The following is an 18,204-nucleotide window of genomic DNA, read 5'->3' on the forward strand; positions in this document are numbered from 1 at the left end:
GGGGATGGGATCTGGGCATAGGGACACAGGGACACGGGGACACAGGGATGGGATGGCACAGGGACACAGGGACATGGGGACACGGGGACACGGGGACACGGGGACATGGGGACACGGGGACACAGGGATGGGATGGCACAGGGACAAGGACGTTCCTTTTGGGGAATTGAGGTTCCTGTCAGGGATTTGGGGTCCCTCTCAGGGATTTGGGGTTTCTGTCGGGGATTTGGGGTCCCTCTCAGGGATTTGGGGTCCCTGTTGGGGATTTGGGGTCCCTCTCAGGGATTTGGGGTTTTCTGTCAGGGATTTGGGGTCCCTCTCAGGGATTTGGGGTCCCTGTTGGGGATTTGGGGTCCCTGTTGGGGATTTGGGGTCCCTCTCAGGGATTTGGGGTCCCTGTCGGGGATTTGGGGTCCCTCTCAGGGATTTGGGGTCCCTGTTGGGGATTTGGGGTCCCTCTCAGGGATTTGGGGTCCCTGTTGGGGATTTGGGGTTTCTGTCGGGGATTTGGGGTCCCTGTTGGGGATTTGGGGTCCCTGTCGGGGATTTGGGGTCCCTCTCAGGGATTTGGGGTCTCTGTCGCTGCCCGGATCTGGCCTTACCTCCGTCCAGGTGGGAGCCGGGGGGCCCCGCCCGGGCCCAGGCGCCGCCGGCCAGCGGCTGCTGAGGGGACACGAGGCTGGCACCTGCAGCAAGGGGGCACAACGGCACAGAAATTGAAATTAAAATAAAATTTAATTTAAAAAAAATTTAAAATATATATAAAAAAAAACTTCTAAAAATTAAAAAAATATTTAAAAAAAAAATCTTAAAAAAAAACATTAAAAACACATTTAAAGAAATAAAAATTTAAAAAAATATTAAAAATTTTTTAAAAAGTATAAAAAAGGAAAAAATTTTAAAAATTTAAAAATATATTAAAAAGGAAAAAAAAAATTAACTTAAAAAATATATAAAAAAGGGAAAAAAAATTAAACTACAAAATTAAAAAATATACTTATATATATACACACACACACACACACAAATATAACTGGTAGTTACTAGGAGCTGTTACTGGGAGCACTGGGAGCACTGGGAACTGTCACCAGGAGCACTGGGAGCTGTTACTGGGAGCTGTCACCGGGAGTACTGGGAGCACTGGGAGCTGCCACCGGGAGCACTGGGAGCTGTCACTGGGAGCACTGGGAGCTGTCACTGGGAGCCGTTACTGGGAGCACTGGGAGCACTGGGAGATGTTACTGGGAGCTGTCACTGGGAGTACTGGGAGCCGTTACTGGGAGCTGTAACTGGGAGCACTGGGAGCTGTTACTGGGAGCACTGGGAGCTGTCACTGGGAGCACTGGGAGCACTGGGAGCACTGGGAGATGTTACTGGGTGCACTGGGAGCCGTCATTGGGAGCACTGGGAGATGTCACTGGGAGCTGTCACTGGGAGCACTGGGAGCTGTCACTGGGAGCCGTTACTGGGAGCACTGGGAGCACTGGGAGTTGTCACTGGGAGCACTGGGAGCTGTTACTGGGAGCACTGGGAGCTGTCACTGGGAGCTGTCACTGGGAGCACTGGGAGCACTGGGAGATGTTACTGGGTGCACTGGGAGCCGTCATTGGGAGCACTGGGAGATGTCACTGGGAGCTGTTACTGGGAGCACTGGGAGCTGTCACTGGGAGCTGTTACTGGGAGCACTGGGAGCACTGGGAGCTGTTACTGGGAGCACTGGGAGCCGTCACTGGGAGCCGTTACTGGGAGCACTGGGAGCCGTTACTGGGAGCCGTTACTGGGAGCCGTTACTGGGAGCCGTTACTGGGAGCCGTTACTGGGAGCCGTTACTGGGAGCACTGGGAGTCGTTACTGGGAGCCGTTACTGGGAGCACTGGGAGCTGTTACTGGGAGCACTGGGAGCCGTTACTGGGAGCACTGGGAGCACTGGGAGCCGTTACTGGGAGCACTGGGAGCCGTTACTGGGAGCACTGGGAGCACTGGGAGCCGTTACTGGGAGCACTGGGAGCACTGGTCACTCACTGCGGGGCCCGGAGCCGGCGCCGGTGTCGAAGTAGGAGAAGAGCGAATCCAGCTCGTCGGGACAGAACAGGGAATCGCGGCGGAATTTCCTCTCCAGGGGGGCGGCTGCGCACGCCAGGGAATTCCCGGTGAATGGAGAGCCCGGCGGGAACGGGCACGTCCCCGAGAACCCCAAATATCCCAAATCCCCGACTGAGAACCCCAAATATCCCTGAGAACCCCAAATATCCCAAATCCCCGACTGAGAACCCCAAATATCCCAAATCCCCGACTGAGAACCCCAAATATCCCTGAGAACCCCAAATATCCCAAATCCCCGACTGAGAACCCCAAATATCCCTGAGAACCCCAAATATCCCAAATCCCCGACTGAGAACCCCAAATATCCCTGAGAACCCCAAATATCCCAAATCTCTGACTGAGATCCCCAAATATCCCAAATCCCCGACTGAGAACCCCAAATATCCCTGATCCCTGAGAACCCCAAATATCCCAAATCCCCGACTGAGAACCCCAAATATCCCTGAGAACCCCAAATATCCCAAATCCCCGACTGAGAACCCCAAATATCCCTGATCCCTGAGAACCCCAAATATCCCAAATCCCCGACTGAGAACCCCAAATATCCCTGAGAACCCCAAATATCCCAAATCCCTGACTGAGAACCCCAAATATCCCTGAGAACCCCAAATATCCCAAATCCCTGACTGAGAACCCCAAATATCCCTGATCCCCGAGAACCCCAAATATCCCAAATTCCTGAGAACCCCAAATATCCCAAGTCCCTGAAATCCCCAAATAGTAATAATAATAATAATAATAATAATAATAATAATAATATCCATAAACCATAAAAAATTCCCAAATCTTTGAGCGGCGCGCCCCGATTCCCTCTGGAATTTCGGGGCATCCCCGGGAATTTCACCTGAGGACGGCGCGAGGCGGGAGCCGTTCCCGAATTCCCGGCGCGATTTCCTGCGGGATCGGGGCTGCCTCTGGAATTTCTCCAGGCACCAGCGCCGGGGCTCGGCCGGTAACTTCTGTAGGAATTTCTTCTCCACGTACTTCACCTTGATCCAGGCCTCCTTGTCCTGCCTGGGAACGGGAATTCCGGGAATTCCGGGAATTCCGGGAAAAGACAGGGATACGGGGAAACGGAGCTGCTGTCGTTCCTTTGGGGATCGGTGAAGCTGTGACCCAAAATTCCCAATTTTTCTGAATTTAAATTGAGGCGTTTTGGGATTTCTGAGGAATCTGGGTTTGGGAAAATGGAGCTGCTGCTCGTCCGGGATTTTTTCTCCACCTGAGACCCAAAATTCCCAATTTTTCCAAATTTAAATTGAGGCGTTTTGGAGTTTTGAGGGATCTGGGTTTGGGAAAATGGAGCTGTTGCTTCTTTGGGGTTCAGTGAAGCTGAGACCCAAAATTCCCAATTTTTCTGAATTTAAATTGAGGCGTTTTGGGATTTCTGAGATATCTGGGTTTGGGAAAATGGAGCTGCTGCTCGTCCAGGATTTTTTGGTCCACCTGAATCCTAAAATCCCAATTTCCCAATCTTTAAATTGAGGCGTTTTGGGATTTCTGAGTGATCTGGGTTTGGGAAAATGGAGCTGCTGCCGCTCCTTTGGGGATCGCTGAAGCTGAGACCCAGAATTCCAATTTTCCCAAATTTAGATTGGGGCCTTTGGGGTTTTTGAGGGATCTGGTTTTCCCCAAAGCAGCCACGAGGGGATGGAGCTGCAGCTCTGGGATGTTTTGTCCACCTGAGACCCAAAATTCCAATTTCTCCAATTGAATCTGGTTCTCCATGGATTTTGTGGCTCTGTGGATCCCCGACCCCTCTTTTCCATGGATTTTGGGGCTCTGTGGATCCCCGACCCCTCTTTTCCATGGATTTTGGGGCTCTGTGGATCCCCGACCCCTCTTTTCCATGGATTTTGTGGCTCTGGGGATCCCCGACCCCTCTTTTCCATGGATTTTGTGGCTCTGTGGATCCCTGACCCCTCTTTTCCATGGATTCTGGGGCTCTGTGGATCCCCGACCCCTCTTTTCCATGGATTTTGTGGCTCTGTGGATCCCTGACCCCTCTTTTCCATGGATTCTGGGGCTCTGTGGATCCCCGACCCCTTTTTCCATGGATTTTGGGGCTCTGTGGATCCCTGACCCCTTTTTCCATGGATTTTGGGGCTCTGTGGATCCCCGACCCCTTTTTCCATGGATTTTGGGGCTCTGTTGATCCCTGACCCCACTTTTCCATGGATTCTGGGGCTCTGTGGATCCCTGACCCCTCTTTTCCGTGGATTTTGGGGCTCTGTTGATCCCTGACCCCACTTTTCCATGGATTTTGGGGCTGTGGGGACCCCCGACCCCACTTTTCCATGGATTTTGTGGCTCTGTGGACCCCCGACCCCTCTTTTCCATGGATTTTGTGGCTCTGTGGACCCCCGACCCCGCTTTTCCATGGATTTTGGGGCTGTGGGGACCCCCGACCCCTCTTTTCCATGGATTTTGTGGCTCTGTGGATCCCTGACCCCTCTTTTCCATGGATTTTGGGGCTCTGTGGACCCCCGACCCCTCTTTTCCGTGGATTTTGGGGCTCAGCTCACCTGGAGCTCCCCGCTGTTGGTTTCTTCAGCCCCAGCTCCTCGCACTGCGCCTCGTAGATCCGGTTCATGGCGCTGTTCCCCAGCTCACACATCAGCTGGAAATGAAATCCCGGGAACTGTTAGAGCTCCAGGTGAAGAATTCCCGCTCCAGGGAATTCCAGGTGAAATCCAGCACTCACTCGGAGCAGCTCCGGCTCCCAGGAATCCAGCGTGAGGGATCGGACCTTGGAGCAGTGAACACCCAGGCTCCTGTTCGGGCAAGGGGATGGAAATCCGGAAATTATCGGATTCCCGGAATTTCCCTAACGAGGTTAGGCCGGTGCTTAATTAATTACCTGTCGGAGCAGATGGAGCGAAAGGGAAGGGAAAGGGGAAAATTCCTACGGGATCTAACGGCACCAACGGCACCAGCTGCAATTCCAGCTCCGCCGCTTTTCCCTGGAATCCTGCGCCCCATCCCTGGATGTTTTCCCTGGAATCCTGAACTCTCCATCCCTGGATGTTTCCCTGGAATCCTGAACTCTCCATCCCTGGATGTTTTCCCTGGAATCCTGAACTCTCCATCCCTGGATGTTTCCCTGGAATCCTGCACTCTCCATCCCTGGATGTTTCCCTGGAATCCTGAACTCTCCATCCCTGGATGTTTCCCTGGAATCCTGCACCCCATCCCTGGATGTTTCCCTGGAATCCTGAACTCTCCATCCCTGGATGTTTCCCTGGAATCCTGCACTCTCCATCCCTGGATGTTTCCCTGGAATCCTGCACTCTCCATCCCTGGATGTTTTCCCTGGAATCCTTCCCTCCACCCTTGTCCATTTTCCCAGGGATTTCCCCAGGGATTTCTTTAGGGATTTCCCCAGGAATCCTTCCCTCCACCCCAGGGATTCCCCCAGGGATTCCCCCATGGATCCTTCCCACCACCCCGTGGATACCCCAGGGATTCTCTCAGTGATTCCCCCAGGGATTGATTCCCCCAGGACCCTTCCCACATCCCCCTGGATTCCCCCAGGGATCGATTGATTCCCCCTGGGATTGATCGATTTCCCCAGGGATGGATCCCTTTCCCCGTGGCAGGGATGGATCCCTTTCCCCGTGGCAGGGATGGATCCCTTTCCCCGTGGTGGGGATAGATCCCTTTCTCCAGGGATGGATCCCTTTCCCCAGGGATGGATCCCTTCCCCCAGGGATGGATCCCTTTCCCCGTGGCAGGGATGGATCCCTTTCCCGAGGGATGGATCCCTTCCCCCAGGGATGGATCCCTTTCCCCAGGGATGGATCCCTTTCCCCGCGGCAGGGCTGGATCCCTTTCCCCGTGGCAGGGATGGATCCCTTTCCCCGTGGCAGGGATGGATCCCTTTCCCCGTGGCAGGGCCGGATCCCTTTCCCCGTGGCAGGGATGGATCCCTTTCCCCAGGGCCGGATCCCTTTCCCCGCGGCAGGGATGGATCCCTTTCCCCGTGGCGGGGATGGATCCCTTTCCCCGTGGCAGGGATGGATCCCTTTCCCCAGGGATGGATCCCTTCCCCCAGGGATGGATCCCTTTCCCCAGGGCCAGATCCCTTTCCCCAGGGATGGATCCCTTTCCCCGTGGCAGGGATGGATCCCTTTCCCCAGGGCCGGATCCCTTTCCCCGTGGCAGGGATGGATCCCTTTCCCCGTGGCAGGGATGGATCCCTTTCCCCAGGGATGGATCCCTTTCCCCAGGGATGGATCCCTTTTCCCGTGGCAGGGATGGATCCCTTTCCCCGTGGCAGGGATGGATCCCTTCCCCCAGGGATGGATCCCTTTCCCCAGGGATGGATCCCTTCCCCCAGGGATGGATCCCTTTCCCCGTGGCAGGGATGGATCCCTTTCCCCGTGGCAGGGCCGGATCCCTTTCCCCGCGGCGGGGATGGATCCCTTTCCCCAGGGATGGATCCCTTTCCCCGTGGCAGGGATGGATCCCTTTCCCCAGGGATGGATCCCTTTCCCCGTGGCAGGGATGGATCCCTTTCCCCGTGGCAGGGCCGGATCCCTTTCCCCGCGGCGGGGATGGATCCCTTTCCCCAGGGATGGATCCCTTTCCCCGCGGCAGGGATGGATCCCTTTCCCCGCGGCAGGGATGGATCCCTTTCCCCGTGGCAGGGCCGGATCCCTTTCCCCGCGGCGGGGATGGATCCCTTCCCCCAGGGATGGATCCCTTTCCCCGTGGCAGGGATGGATCCCTTTCCCCAGGGATGGATCCCTTTCCCCAGGGCCGGATCCCTTTCCCCGCGGCAGGGATGGATCCCTTTCCCCGCGGCAGGGATGGATCCCTTTCCCCGCGGCAGGGATGGATCCCTTTCCCCGCGGCAGGGATGGATCCCTTTCCCCGCGGCGGGGATGGATCCCTTTCCCCAGGGATGGATCCCTTCCCCCAGGGATGGATCCCTTTCCCCGCGGCGGGGATGGATCCCTTTCCCCGCGGCGGGGATGGATCCCTTTCCCCAGGGATGGATCCCTTTCTCCAGGGATGGATCCCTTTCCCCGCGGCGGCGCTCCGGGCAGCACCTGTGGATCCCGGAGCACTCGATGCACAGCAGCACGCCCAGGTTGATGCTGGCCCAGCGCGGGTCCCCCTGGCCGCAGTCGCAGCAGCGCTCGTTGCCCGGCACGCTCTGCACCCTGTGCACGACGCTCTCCCCCTTCCCGCCGCGCTCCCGGCACTCCGCGCCCGAGTCGATGCTGCTGGTGGAGGGGGAGGCTGCTCGGTCCAACCTCTGCAGGGGACACAAAATGAGAATGAAACCGCTCCGCATTTCTCGCTGCCAAACGCCAACAGCCCGCCCTGCTGCTGCTATGGTTGTTATTATCGTTATTGTTCTCATTAGTGTTATTGTTCTCATTATTGTTATTGTTATTATCGTTATTGTTATTGTTATTATCGTTATCGTTATTGTTATTGTTATTATCGTTATTGTTATTGTTATCGTTATTGTTATCATTATTGTTATCGTTATTGTTATTATTATTGTTATTGTTATCATTATTGTTATTGTTATTATCGTTATTGTTATTGTTATCGTTATTGTTATCATTATTGTTATTGTTATTGTTATTATCGTTATTGTTATCGTTATTGTTACTATCGTTATTGTTATTGTTATTGTTATTATCGTTATCGTTAGTGCTATTGTTATTGTTATCGTTATTGTTATTATCGATATCATTAGTGTTATCGTTATTGTTATCGTTAATATTATTGTTATTGTTATTATCGTTATCGTTATCTTTAGTGTTATTGTTATTGTTACTGTCGTTATTGTTATTGTTATTATCGTTATTGTTATTGTTAATATTATTGTTATTATGGTTATTGTTATCGTTATTATTGCTATTGTGGTTATCGTTATTGTTATTGTTATTATTATCATTATTAATATTGTTATTGTTATTATTATAATTATTGTTATGGTTGTTATTGTTGTTATTATTATTGTTATAGTTATTGTAACTACTACTGTTATTATTGTTATTATTGTTGTTATTATTTTTATCGTTATTACTGTTGTTATTGTTATCATTATTATTATTATTGTTATTATTATTGTTATCGTTTTTACTATTATTACTGTTATTGTTATTATTATTGTTGTTATTATTGTTATCATTATTATTATTGTTTTGTTATCATTATTATTGCTATTATTATTGCTATTCTTATTATTATCGATATTGTTATTATTAGTGTTATTATCATTGTTATTGCAATTATTATTATTGTTATTGCTATTATTGTTATTGCTATTATTATTGTTGTTGTTATTATTGTTATTATTATTATCGATATTGTTATTATTATTATCATTATCGTTATTATTATTGTTATTATTGTTATTATTATTATTGTTATTATCATATTGTTATTATTACTATTACTATTATTATTATCATTGTTATTATTATTGTTATTACTGTTATTTTTATTGTTATTATTACTACTACCACTACTACTACTATCATTATTATTACTATCATTATTATTACTATTATTACTATTATTTCTTCTTTTTTTAATATATTTTATTTTTTTAAACTTTTTTACTATATATATATTTATTTTTTTTTAACACCTTCATTTTTCACTCGAGCCCAGAGAGACAAACCCACATAACATTTATTGACACATTTTATTTCTATTTCTTCTTTTTTTTAATATATTTTATCTATATTTTTTTAACTTTTTAAATATATATATTTATTTTTTTTAACACATTTATTTTTCACGTGAGCCCAGAGAGACAAACCCACATAACATCTATTTATACATTTTATTTCTATTTCTTCTTTTTTTTAATACATTTTATTTTTTTAAAAAACTTTTTTAACATATATATTTATTTATTTTTTTTAACACCTTCATTTTTTCACGCCAGCCCAGAGAACCAAACCCAGAAGTAAAAAATTCACAGAATTAACCCCGACCCATAACCAGACCCAACATTAAAACTACCTGGGGGAGGAAAAAAAAAACCAAAAAATCCCGCAAACAATAAAAAATAAATACAAATAAAAAATAATTGGGCTACAAATAAAAGATCACTGCGGAGGGATGGGCGGGGCGAGGGGAGCGGGGAATTTGGGATTTCGGGATTTTGGCTCACCTGGAGGAAGCAGCAGTCGGGGCTCTCGCGGTACGCGGAGGCGATGCTGGCTTGGACTGCCTGGATCCACGCCTGGCGCAGCTTGTCCGAGTCAGCCTGCAGCATGCAGCTCCTGGGAGAGGGAGAAATCACCTGGGGCAGGTAAAAATCACCTGGGGCAGGTAAAAATCACCTGGGGCAGGTAAACGATCAGCTGGGGCGGGGCAGGGGAAAGAATCACCTGGGGTAGGGGAAAAATCACCTGGGGCAGGTAAAAATCACCTGGGGCAGGTAAAAATCACCTGGGGCAGGTAAACGATCAGCTGGGGCAGGTAAAAATCACCTGGGGCAGGTAAACGATCAGCTGGGGCGGGGCAGGGGAAAGAATCACCTGGGGCAGGGGAAAAATCACCTGGGGCAGGGGAAAAATAACATGGGGCAGGTAAAAATCACCTGGGGCAGGTAAAAATCACCTGGGGCAGGTAAACGATCACCTGGGGCGGGGCAGGGGAAAAAATCACCTGGGGCAGGGGAAAAATCACCTGGGGCAGGGGAAAAATCACCTGGGGCAGGGGAAAAATAACATGGGACAGGGGAGAAATAACATGGGGCAGGTAAACGATCACCTGGGGCGGGGCAGGGCAGGGGAAAACATCACCTGGGGCAGGTAAACAATCACCTGGCAGCAGCAGCCCCAGGGAGCTTTAGGGATTTTGGGGGATTTTGGGGAGCTTTGGGGATTTTGGGGAGCCCTGGGGGATTTTGGGGGATTTTGGGGAGCTCTGGGGAATTTTGGGGGATTTTGGGGAGCCCTGGGGGGTTTTGGGGAGCCCTGGGGGGTTTTGGGGGGTTTTGGGGAGCCCTGGGGGGTTTTGGGGGATTTTGGGGTGCCCTGGGGGGTTTTGGGGAGCCCTGGGGGGTTTTGGGCAGCCCTGGGGGGTTTTGGGGGATTTTGGGGAGCCCTGGGGGATTTTGGGGAGCCCTGGGGGTTTTGGGGGGTTTTGGGGAGCCCCCAGACTCACTTGGTGGGGGACACGACCTCGAAGCAGAATCTCCTCTCGATGTCCTCGCAGGGCTTGACCGAGCAGAGCCGCAGGTCCTCGACCACCACGGTCAGAACGTCCTGGGGGACACGGAGGGGTTTGGGGACATGGAGGGGACATGGAGGGGACATGGAGGGGACATGGAGGGGACATGGAGGGGTCAGGGAGGGGACACGGAGGGGTTTGGGGACACGGAGGGGACATGGAGGGGACACGGAGGGGACATGGAGGGGACATGGAGGGGACATGGAGGGGTCAGGGAGGGGTCAGGGAGGGGACACGGAGGGGACAGGGAGGGGACACGGAGGGGACATGGAGGGGACACGGAGGGGACATGGAGGGGACATGGAGGGGACATGGAGGGGACACGGAGGGGTCAGGGAGGGGACACGGAGGGGACACGGAGGGGACACGGAGGGGACACGGAGGGGTCAGGGAGGGGACACGGAGGGGACACGGAGGGGACACGGAGGGGTCAGGGAGGGGACAGGGAGGGGACATGGAGGGGACACGGAGGGGTCAGGGAGGGGACACGGAGGGGACACGGAGGGGACAGGGAGGGGACACGGAGGGGACATGGAGGGGACACGGAGGGGTTTGGGGACATGGAGGGGACACGGAGGGGACATGGAGGGGACATGGAGGGGACATGGAGGGGACAGGGAGGGGACAGGGAGGGGACACGGAGGGGTTTGGGGACACGGAGGGGACATGGAGGGGACACGGAGGGGACATGGAGGGGTCAGGGAGGGGACAGGGAGGGGACAGGGAGGGGACATGGAGGGGTTTGGGGACATGGAGGGGACACGGAGGGGACACGGAGGGGTCAGGGAGGGGACAGGGAGGGGACAGGGAGGGGACATGGAGGGGTTTGGGGACATGGAGGGGACACGGAGGGGACACGGAGGGGACACGGAGGGGACACGGAGGGGTTTGGGGACATGGAGGGGACACGGAGGGGACACGGAGGGGACAGGGAGGGGACAGGGAGGGGACTTTGGGGGGGACATGGAGGGGACAGGGAGGGGACACGGAGGGGACTTTGGGGGGGACTTTGGGGACATGGAGGGGTTTGGGGACAGGGAGGGGTTTGGGGACACGGAGGGGACACGGAGGGGACACGGAGGGGACTTTGGGGGGACTTTGGGGTACATGGAGGGGTTTGGGGACAGGGAGGGGACTTTGGGGACACGGAGGGGACACGGCCGGGACTGGGGACATGGAGGGGACATGGAGGGGACTTTGGGGGGAACTTTGGGGACAGGGAGGGGACATGGAGGGGACTTCGGGGACATGGAGGGGATTGGGGACACGAAGGGGACACGGAGGGGATTGGGGACATGGACGGGACATGGAGGGGACTTTGGGGAATTTGGGGGGAATTTGGGGGACACGGAGGGGATTGGGGGATTTTGGGAATTTGGGGGACGCGGAGGGGATTGGGGGATTTTGGGAATTTGGGGGACGCGGAGGGGATTGGGGGATTTTGGGAATTTGGGGGACACGGAGGGGATTGGGGGATTTTGGGGGCACAGCCAGGTTTGGGGGTCGGGGGCTCCCTGGGGCACGATTGGGAAACTCCTGCCCAGAAACTCCAAATAATTCCCAAAATTCCTTCCCAAAATTCCTTCCCAAATTCTCCCCAAATTCCTTCCCAAATTCTTCCCAAATTCTCCAAATTCCTTCCCAAATCCCTGATTGAATCCTAATAAATAATTACTTAATAAATAATTATTAAATAAATATTTTCTGCCTATTCCCAACCCCGGGGCACACAAACAATTAATAAATTAATAATTACCTAATAAATGATTCTTTAATTAACATTTATTGCTCTGTGCCCAACCCCGGGGCACACAAACAATTAATAAATTAATAATTACCTAATAAATTATTCTTTAATTAACATTTACTGCTCTGTACCCAACCTCGGGGCACACAAACAATTAATAAATTAATAATTACCTAATAAATTATTTTTTAATGAAATTTGCTGCTGTTTTTCCCCTCCCTCTGAGCCCAAATCCTGCTGTCCCTGCAGGACCCTCCCCCCACCCAAGCAACTCATTAATTCATAAATAAATTAATCAATTAATAAATAATTTAATTAATCGATTAATTAATCAATTAATTAATCAATTAATGATCAGCCTGCTGCGGCCTGACTGACCTTGAGTTTTTTCTGGTAGACGAGCTGGCTGTTCTGGATGGAAAACCATCTCCTGGGGGGTGGAACAGATAAATTAATAATTCATTAATTCATTAACTCATTAACTCATTAACTCATTAACTCATTACCTCATTAATTCATTAACTCATTAACCATTAATTCATTAATTCATTAATTCATTAATTAATTCATTAATTCATTAACTCATTTACTCATTAATTCATTAATTCATTAACTCATTAATTCATTAACTCATTTACTCATTAATTCATTAATTCATTAATTCATTAATTCATTAACTCATTAATTCATTAACTCATTAACTCATTAATTCATTAACTCATTAACTCATTAATTCATTACCTCATTAATTCATTAACTCATTAACTCATTAATTCATTAACTCATTAACTCATTAATTCATTAATTCATTAATTCATTAATTCATTAACTCATTAACTCATTAATTCATTACCTCATTAATTCATTAACTCATTAACTCATTAATTCATTAATTCATTAACTCATTAATTCATTAATTCATTAATTCATTAACTCATTAATTCATTAATTCATTAATTCATTAACTCATTAATTCATTAACTCATTAACTCATTAATTCATTACCTCATTAATTCATTAACTCATTAACTCATTAACTCATTAACTCATTAACTCATTAATTCATTAATTCATTAATTCATTAACTCATTAACTCATTAATTCATTAACTCATTACCTCATTAATTCATTAACTCATTAACTCATTAATTCATTAATTCATTAACTCATTAATTCATTAATTCATTAATTCATTAACTCATTAATTCATTAACTCATTAACTCATTAATTCATTAATTCATTAATTCATTAACTCATTAATTCATTAACTCATTTACTCATTAACTCATTAATTCATTAATTCATTAACTCATTAACTCATTAATTCATTAATTCATTAATTCATTAACTCATTAACTCATTAATTCATTAACTCATTAACTCATTAATTCATTAATTCATTAATTCATTAACTCATTAATTCATTAATTCATTAATTCATTAACTCATTAACTCATTAATTCATTAACTCATTAACTCATTAATTCATTAATTCATTAATTCATTAACTCATTAACTCATTAATTCATTAATTCATTAACTCATTAACTCACTAACTCATTAACTCATTAATCATTAACTCATTAATTCATTAATTCATTAACTCATTAATTCATTAATTCATTAACTCATTAACTCATTAACTCATTAATTCATTAATTCATTAACTCATTAACTCATTAACTCATTAATTCATTAATTCATTAATTCATTGCCTCATTAATTCATTAATTCATTAACTCATTAACTCATTAATTCATTAACTCATTAATTAATTAATTAACTCATTAATTAATTAACTCATTAATTCATTAATTCATTAATTCATTAATTCATTAATTAATTCATTAACTCATTAACTCATTAATCATTAACTCATTAATTCATTAACTCATTAATTCATTAACTCATTAATTCATTAATTCATTAACTCATTAATCATTAACTCATTAACTCATTAATTCATTAATTCATTAACTCATTAATCATTAACTCATTAATTCATTAACTCATTAATTCATTAACTCATTTACTCATTAATTCATTAATTCATTAATTCATTAACTCATTAATCATTAACTCATTAATTCATTAACTCATTAACTCATTAACTCATTTACTCATTAATTCATTAATTCATTAATTCATTAACTCATTAATTCATTAATTCATTAACTCATTAACTCATTAATCATTAACTCATTAATTCATTAACTCATTAACTCATTAATTCATTAACTCATTAATTCATTAACTCATTAATCATTAACTCATTAATTCATTAACTCATTAATTAATTAATTCATTAATTCATTAATTCATTAATTCATTAACTCATTAATCATTAACTCATTAATTAATTAATTAATTAATTAATTCATTAATTCATTAATTAACGATCTACATTCCCAAACTCGTTTCATTGCTGCCGCTGGGGCGGGGAACAAAGGAAAAAAAAAAAACCAAAATTGGAATTGGAGAATTTGGGGTTTTTTTGGGTTTTTTTGGGGAATTTTTTTTTTGGTTTGATTTTTGGGGTTTTTTGGGGTTTTTTTGGGGTTTTTTGGGTTTTTTTGGGGGGGTTTTGTTTGGTATTTTTGGGGTTTCTTTTGGTTTTTTTTCTTGGTTTTGTTTTGGGTTTTCCTTGGGTTTTTCTCGTTTTTTCCTCCTTTTTTTCCTCATTATTTCTTTTTTTTTCCTTTCATTTTTTCTCTCATTTTTCCTCTCATTTTTTCCGTCTTTTCTTTCCCTCTCCTTTTTTTCCTCCCATTTTTATCCTCCCATTTTTTTCCTCTCATTTTTTCCTCTCATTTTTTTCCTCTCATTTTTTTCCTCTTTTTTTTCTCTCATTTTTTCCTCTCATTTTTCCTCTTTTTTTCCTCTCATTTTTTTCCTCTCATTTTTTTCCTCTCATTTTTTTCCTCTCATTTTTTTCCTTTTTTTCCCTTTTTTTTTCTCATTTTTCCTCTCATTTTTTTCCTCTTTTTTCCTCTCATTTTTTTCCTCTCATTTTTTTCCTCTCATTTTTTCCTTTCATTTTTTTCCCTCTTTTTTTCTCTCATTTTTTTCCTCTCATTTTTTCCTCTCTCATTTTTTTCCTCTCATTTTTTCCTTTCATTTTTTTTGTCTCATTTTTTCCTCTCATTTTTCCCTTTTTTCCTCTCATTTTTTTCCTCTCACTTTTTTCCTCTCATTTTTTTCCTTTTTTTCCCTTTTTTTTTCTCATTTTTCCTCTCATTTTTTTCCTCTTTTTTCCTCTCATTTTTTTTCCTCTCATTTTTTTTCCTCTCATTTATTTTTTCCCCCTCTCATTTTTTTCTCTCTAATTCTCATTTTTTTTTTCCCCTCACCTGTTCCATGTTTTGAAGGCGTTGCTGGCTCTCTTGAACAGGTAACCTTCCATCACCACCCCGTTGGGGGCATCCACGTTGAATTCCACCTTGGAATCATCGTAGGAAAAATCCTGGAAAAATCAAATTAAAAGAAGGAGAGGAGGAATAGAGGGAAAGGAGGGATGGAGGGAATGGGGAAATGGGAATGGGAAAATGGGAATGGGAATGGGAATGGGAAAATGGGAATGGGAAAATGGGAATGGGAAAATGGGAATGGGAATGGGAATGGGAATGGGAATGGGAATGGGAATGGGAAAATGGGAATGGGAAAATGGGAATGGGAATGGGGATGGGGATGGGAATGGGAATGGGGATGGGAATGGGGATGGGAATGGGAATGGGGATGGGAATGGGAATGGGAAAATGGGAATGGGAAAATGGGAATGGGAAAATGGGAATGGGAAAATGGGAATGGGAAAATGGGAATGGGAATGGGAAAATGGGAATGGGAATGGGAATGGGAATGGGAATGGGAAAATGGGAATGGGAATGGGGATGGGAATGGGGTATGGGAATGGGGATGGGAATGGGGATGGGAATGGGAATGGGGATGGGAATGGGAATGGGAAAATGGGAATGGGAAAATGGGAATGGGAAAATGGGAATGGGAAAATGGGAATGGGAATGGGAAAATGGGAATGGGAATGGGGATGGGAATGGGGAAATTGGGGATGGGGAATGGGGATGGGAATGGGGAATGGGGAATGGGGATGGGAATGGGAATGGGGATGGGAATGGGGAAATTGGGGATGGGGATGGAGAGTTTGGATAACCTTAAAATCATGGAATTAAAAATGGGAAAGCTCTCCATTAATTCCAGACGTTAACCCAGAACTGCTGCGCCCAGCAAGAAATCCTGAGGCACAAAAATTCCAGGAGTAGGAAATCTGGGAATTACTCACCTGCAGGAGGGTCTGCAGGGCAGGGCAGCAACACAGGGAGAAAAGAGAGGGAAAGAAAGAAATGAGTTTGATATTTCTGAAAAAAAAAAAACCCAAACCAAACAATTTAATATTTAAAAAATCACCAAATCCTGCCCAGGGTGGGTGGAAAATCTGAGATGTCCCAGTTCAGGAAAATCCTGGATTTTGGGAGCTGGAAGCTCTTCCACATCCAAAAAAAAATTCAGGAAAATTCTGGATTTTGGGAGCTGGAAGCTGTTCAGCATCCAAAAAAATCAGGAAAATCCTGGATTTTGGGAGCTGGAAGGTGTTCCACATCCAAAAAAATTCAGAAAAATCCTGGATTTTGGGAGCTGGAAGCTCTTCCACATCCAAAAAAAATCAGGAAAATCCTGGATTTTGGGAGCTGGAAGCTCTTCCACATCCAAAAAAAAATTCAGAAAAATTCTGGATTTTGGGAGCTGGAAGCTGTTCAGCATCCAAAAAAATTCAGGAAAATCCTGGATTTTAGGAGCTGGAAGCTGTTCAGCATCCAAAAAAAATCAGGAAAATCCTGGATTTTGGGAGCTGGAAGCTGTTCAGCATCCAAAAAAATCAGGAAAATCCTGGATTTTGGGAGCTGGAAGCTCTTCCACTACCAAAAAAAATCAGGAAAATCCTGGATTTTGGGAGCTGGAAGCTCTTCCACATCCAAAAAAAAATTCAAAAAAATTCTGGATTTTGGGAGCTGGAAGCTGTTCAGCATCCAAAAAAAATCAGGAAAATCCTGGATTTTGGGAGCTGGAAGCAGTTCAGCATCCAAAAAAAATCAGGAAAATCCTGGATTTTGGGAGCTGGAAGCTGTTCAGCATCCAAAAAAATTCAGAAAAATCCTGGATTTTGGGAGCTGGAAGCTCTTCCACATCTAAAAAAAAATCAGGAAAATCCTGGATTTTGGGAGCTGGAAGCTGTTCAGCATCCAAAAAAATCAGGAAAATCCTGGATTTTGGGAGCTGGAAGGTGTTCAGCATCCAAAAAAAAATTCAGGAAAATTCTGGATTTTGGGAGCTGGAAGCTGTTCAGCATCCAAAAAAATCAGGAAAATTCTGGATTTTGGGAGCTGGAAGCTGTTCAGCATCCAAAAAAATCAGGAAAATCCTGGATTTTGGGAGCTGGAAGGTGTTCAGCATCCAAAAAAAATCAGGAAAATCCTGGATTTTGGGAGCTGGAAGGTGTTCAGCATCCAAAAAAAATCAGGAAAATTCTGGATTTTGGGAGCTGGAAGCTGTTCAGCATCCAAAAAAATTCAGAAAAATCCTGGATTTTGGGAGCTGGAAGCTGTTCCACATCCAAAAAAAAATCAGGAAAATCCTGGATTTTGGGAGCTGGAAGCTGTTCAGCATCCAAAAAAATCAGGAAAATCCTGGATTTTGGGAGCTGGAAGCTGTTCAGCATCCAAAAAAAATCAGGAAAATCCTGGATTTTGGGAGCTGGAAGCTGTTCAGCATCCAAAAAAATTCAGAAAAATCCTGGATTTTGGGAGCTGGAAGCTCTTCCACATCTAAAAAAAAATCAGGAAAATTCTGGATTTTGGGAGCTGGAAGCTGTTCAGCATCCAAAAAAATCAGGAAAATCCTGGATTTTGGGAGCTGGGAGCTGGAAGCTGTTCAGCATCCAAAAAAAATCAGGAAATCCTGGATTTTGGGAGCTGGAAGGTGTTCAGCATCCAAAAAAAATCAGGAAAATCCTGGATTTTGGGAGCTGGAAGCTGTTCAGCATCCAAAAAAAAATTCAGGAAAATCCTGGATTTTGGGAGCTGGAAGCTCTTCCACATCCAAAAAAAAATCAGGAAAATCCTGGATTTTT

At 45.7% G+C, this 18,204-nt stretch overlaps 1 protein-coding gene across 1 annotated transcript; it reads right to left on the minus strand.

Moving 5' to 3' along the window:
* Positions 1 to 602: 602 nt before the first annotated feature.
* LOC134057459 (arf-GAP with coiled-coil, ANK repeat and PH domain-containing protein 3-like) lies at positions 603 to 16,371 on the minus strand (the record flags this gene model as incomplete). Its single annotated transcript, XM_062514444.1, has 11 exons — positions 603 to 686; positions 2,023 to 2,127; positions 2,948 to 3,117; positions 4,629 to 4,723; positions 4,808 to 4,877; positions 7,158 to 7,366; positions 9,251 to 9,362; positions 10,252 to 10,352; positions 12,443 to 12,494; positions 15,416 to 15,528; positions 16,360 to 16,371. Coding segments are annotated over 11 exons (1,123 nt in total), but the record flags the coding sequence as incomplete, so codon positions are not given.
* Between the last annotated feature and the right edge of the window lie 1,833 nt (positions 16,372 to 18,204).

This window comes from Cinclus cinclus, unplaced genomic scaffold (genome assembly GCF_963662255.1).
Source record: "Cinclus cinclus unplaced genomic scaffold, bCinCin1.1 SCAFFOLD_321, whole genome shotgun sequence".
Taxonomy (NCBI): Eukaryota; Metazoa; Chordata; class Aves; order Passeriformes; family Cinclidae; genus Cinclus; species Cinclus cinclus.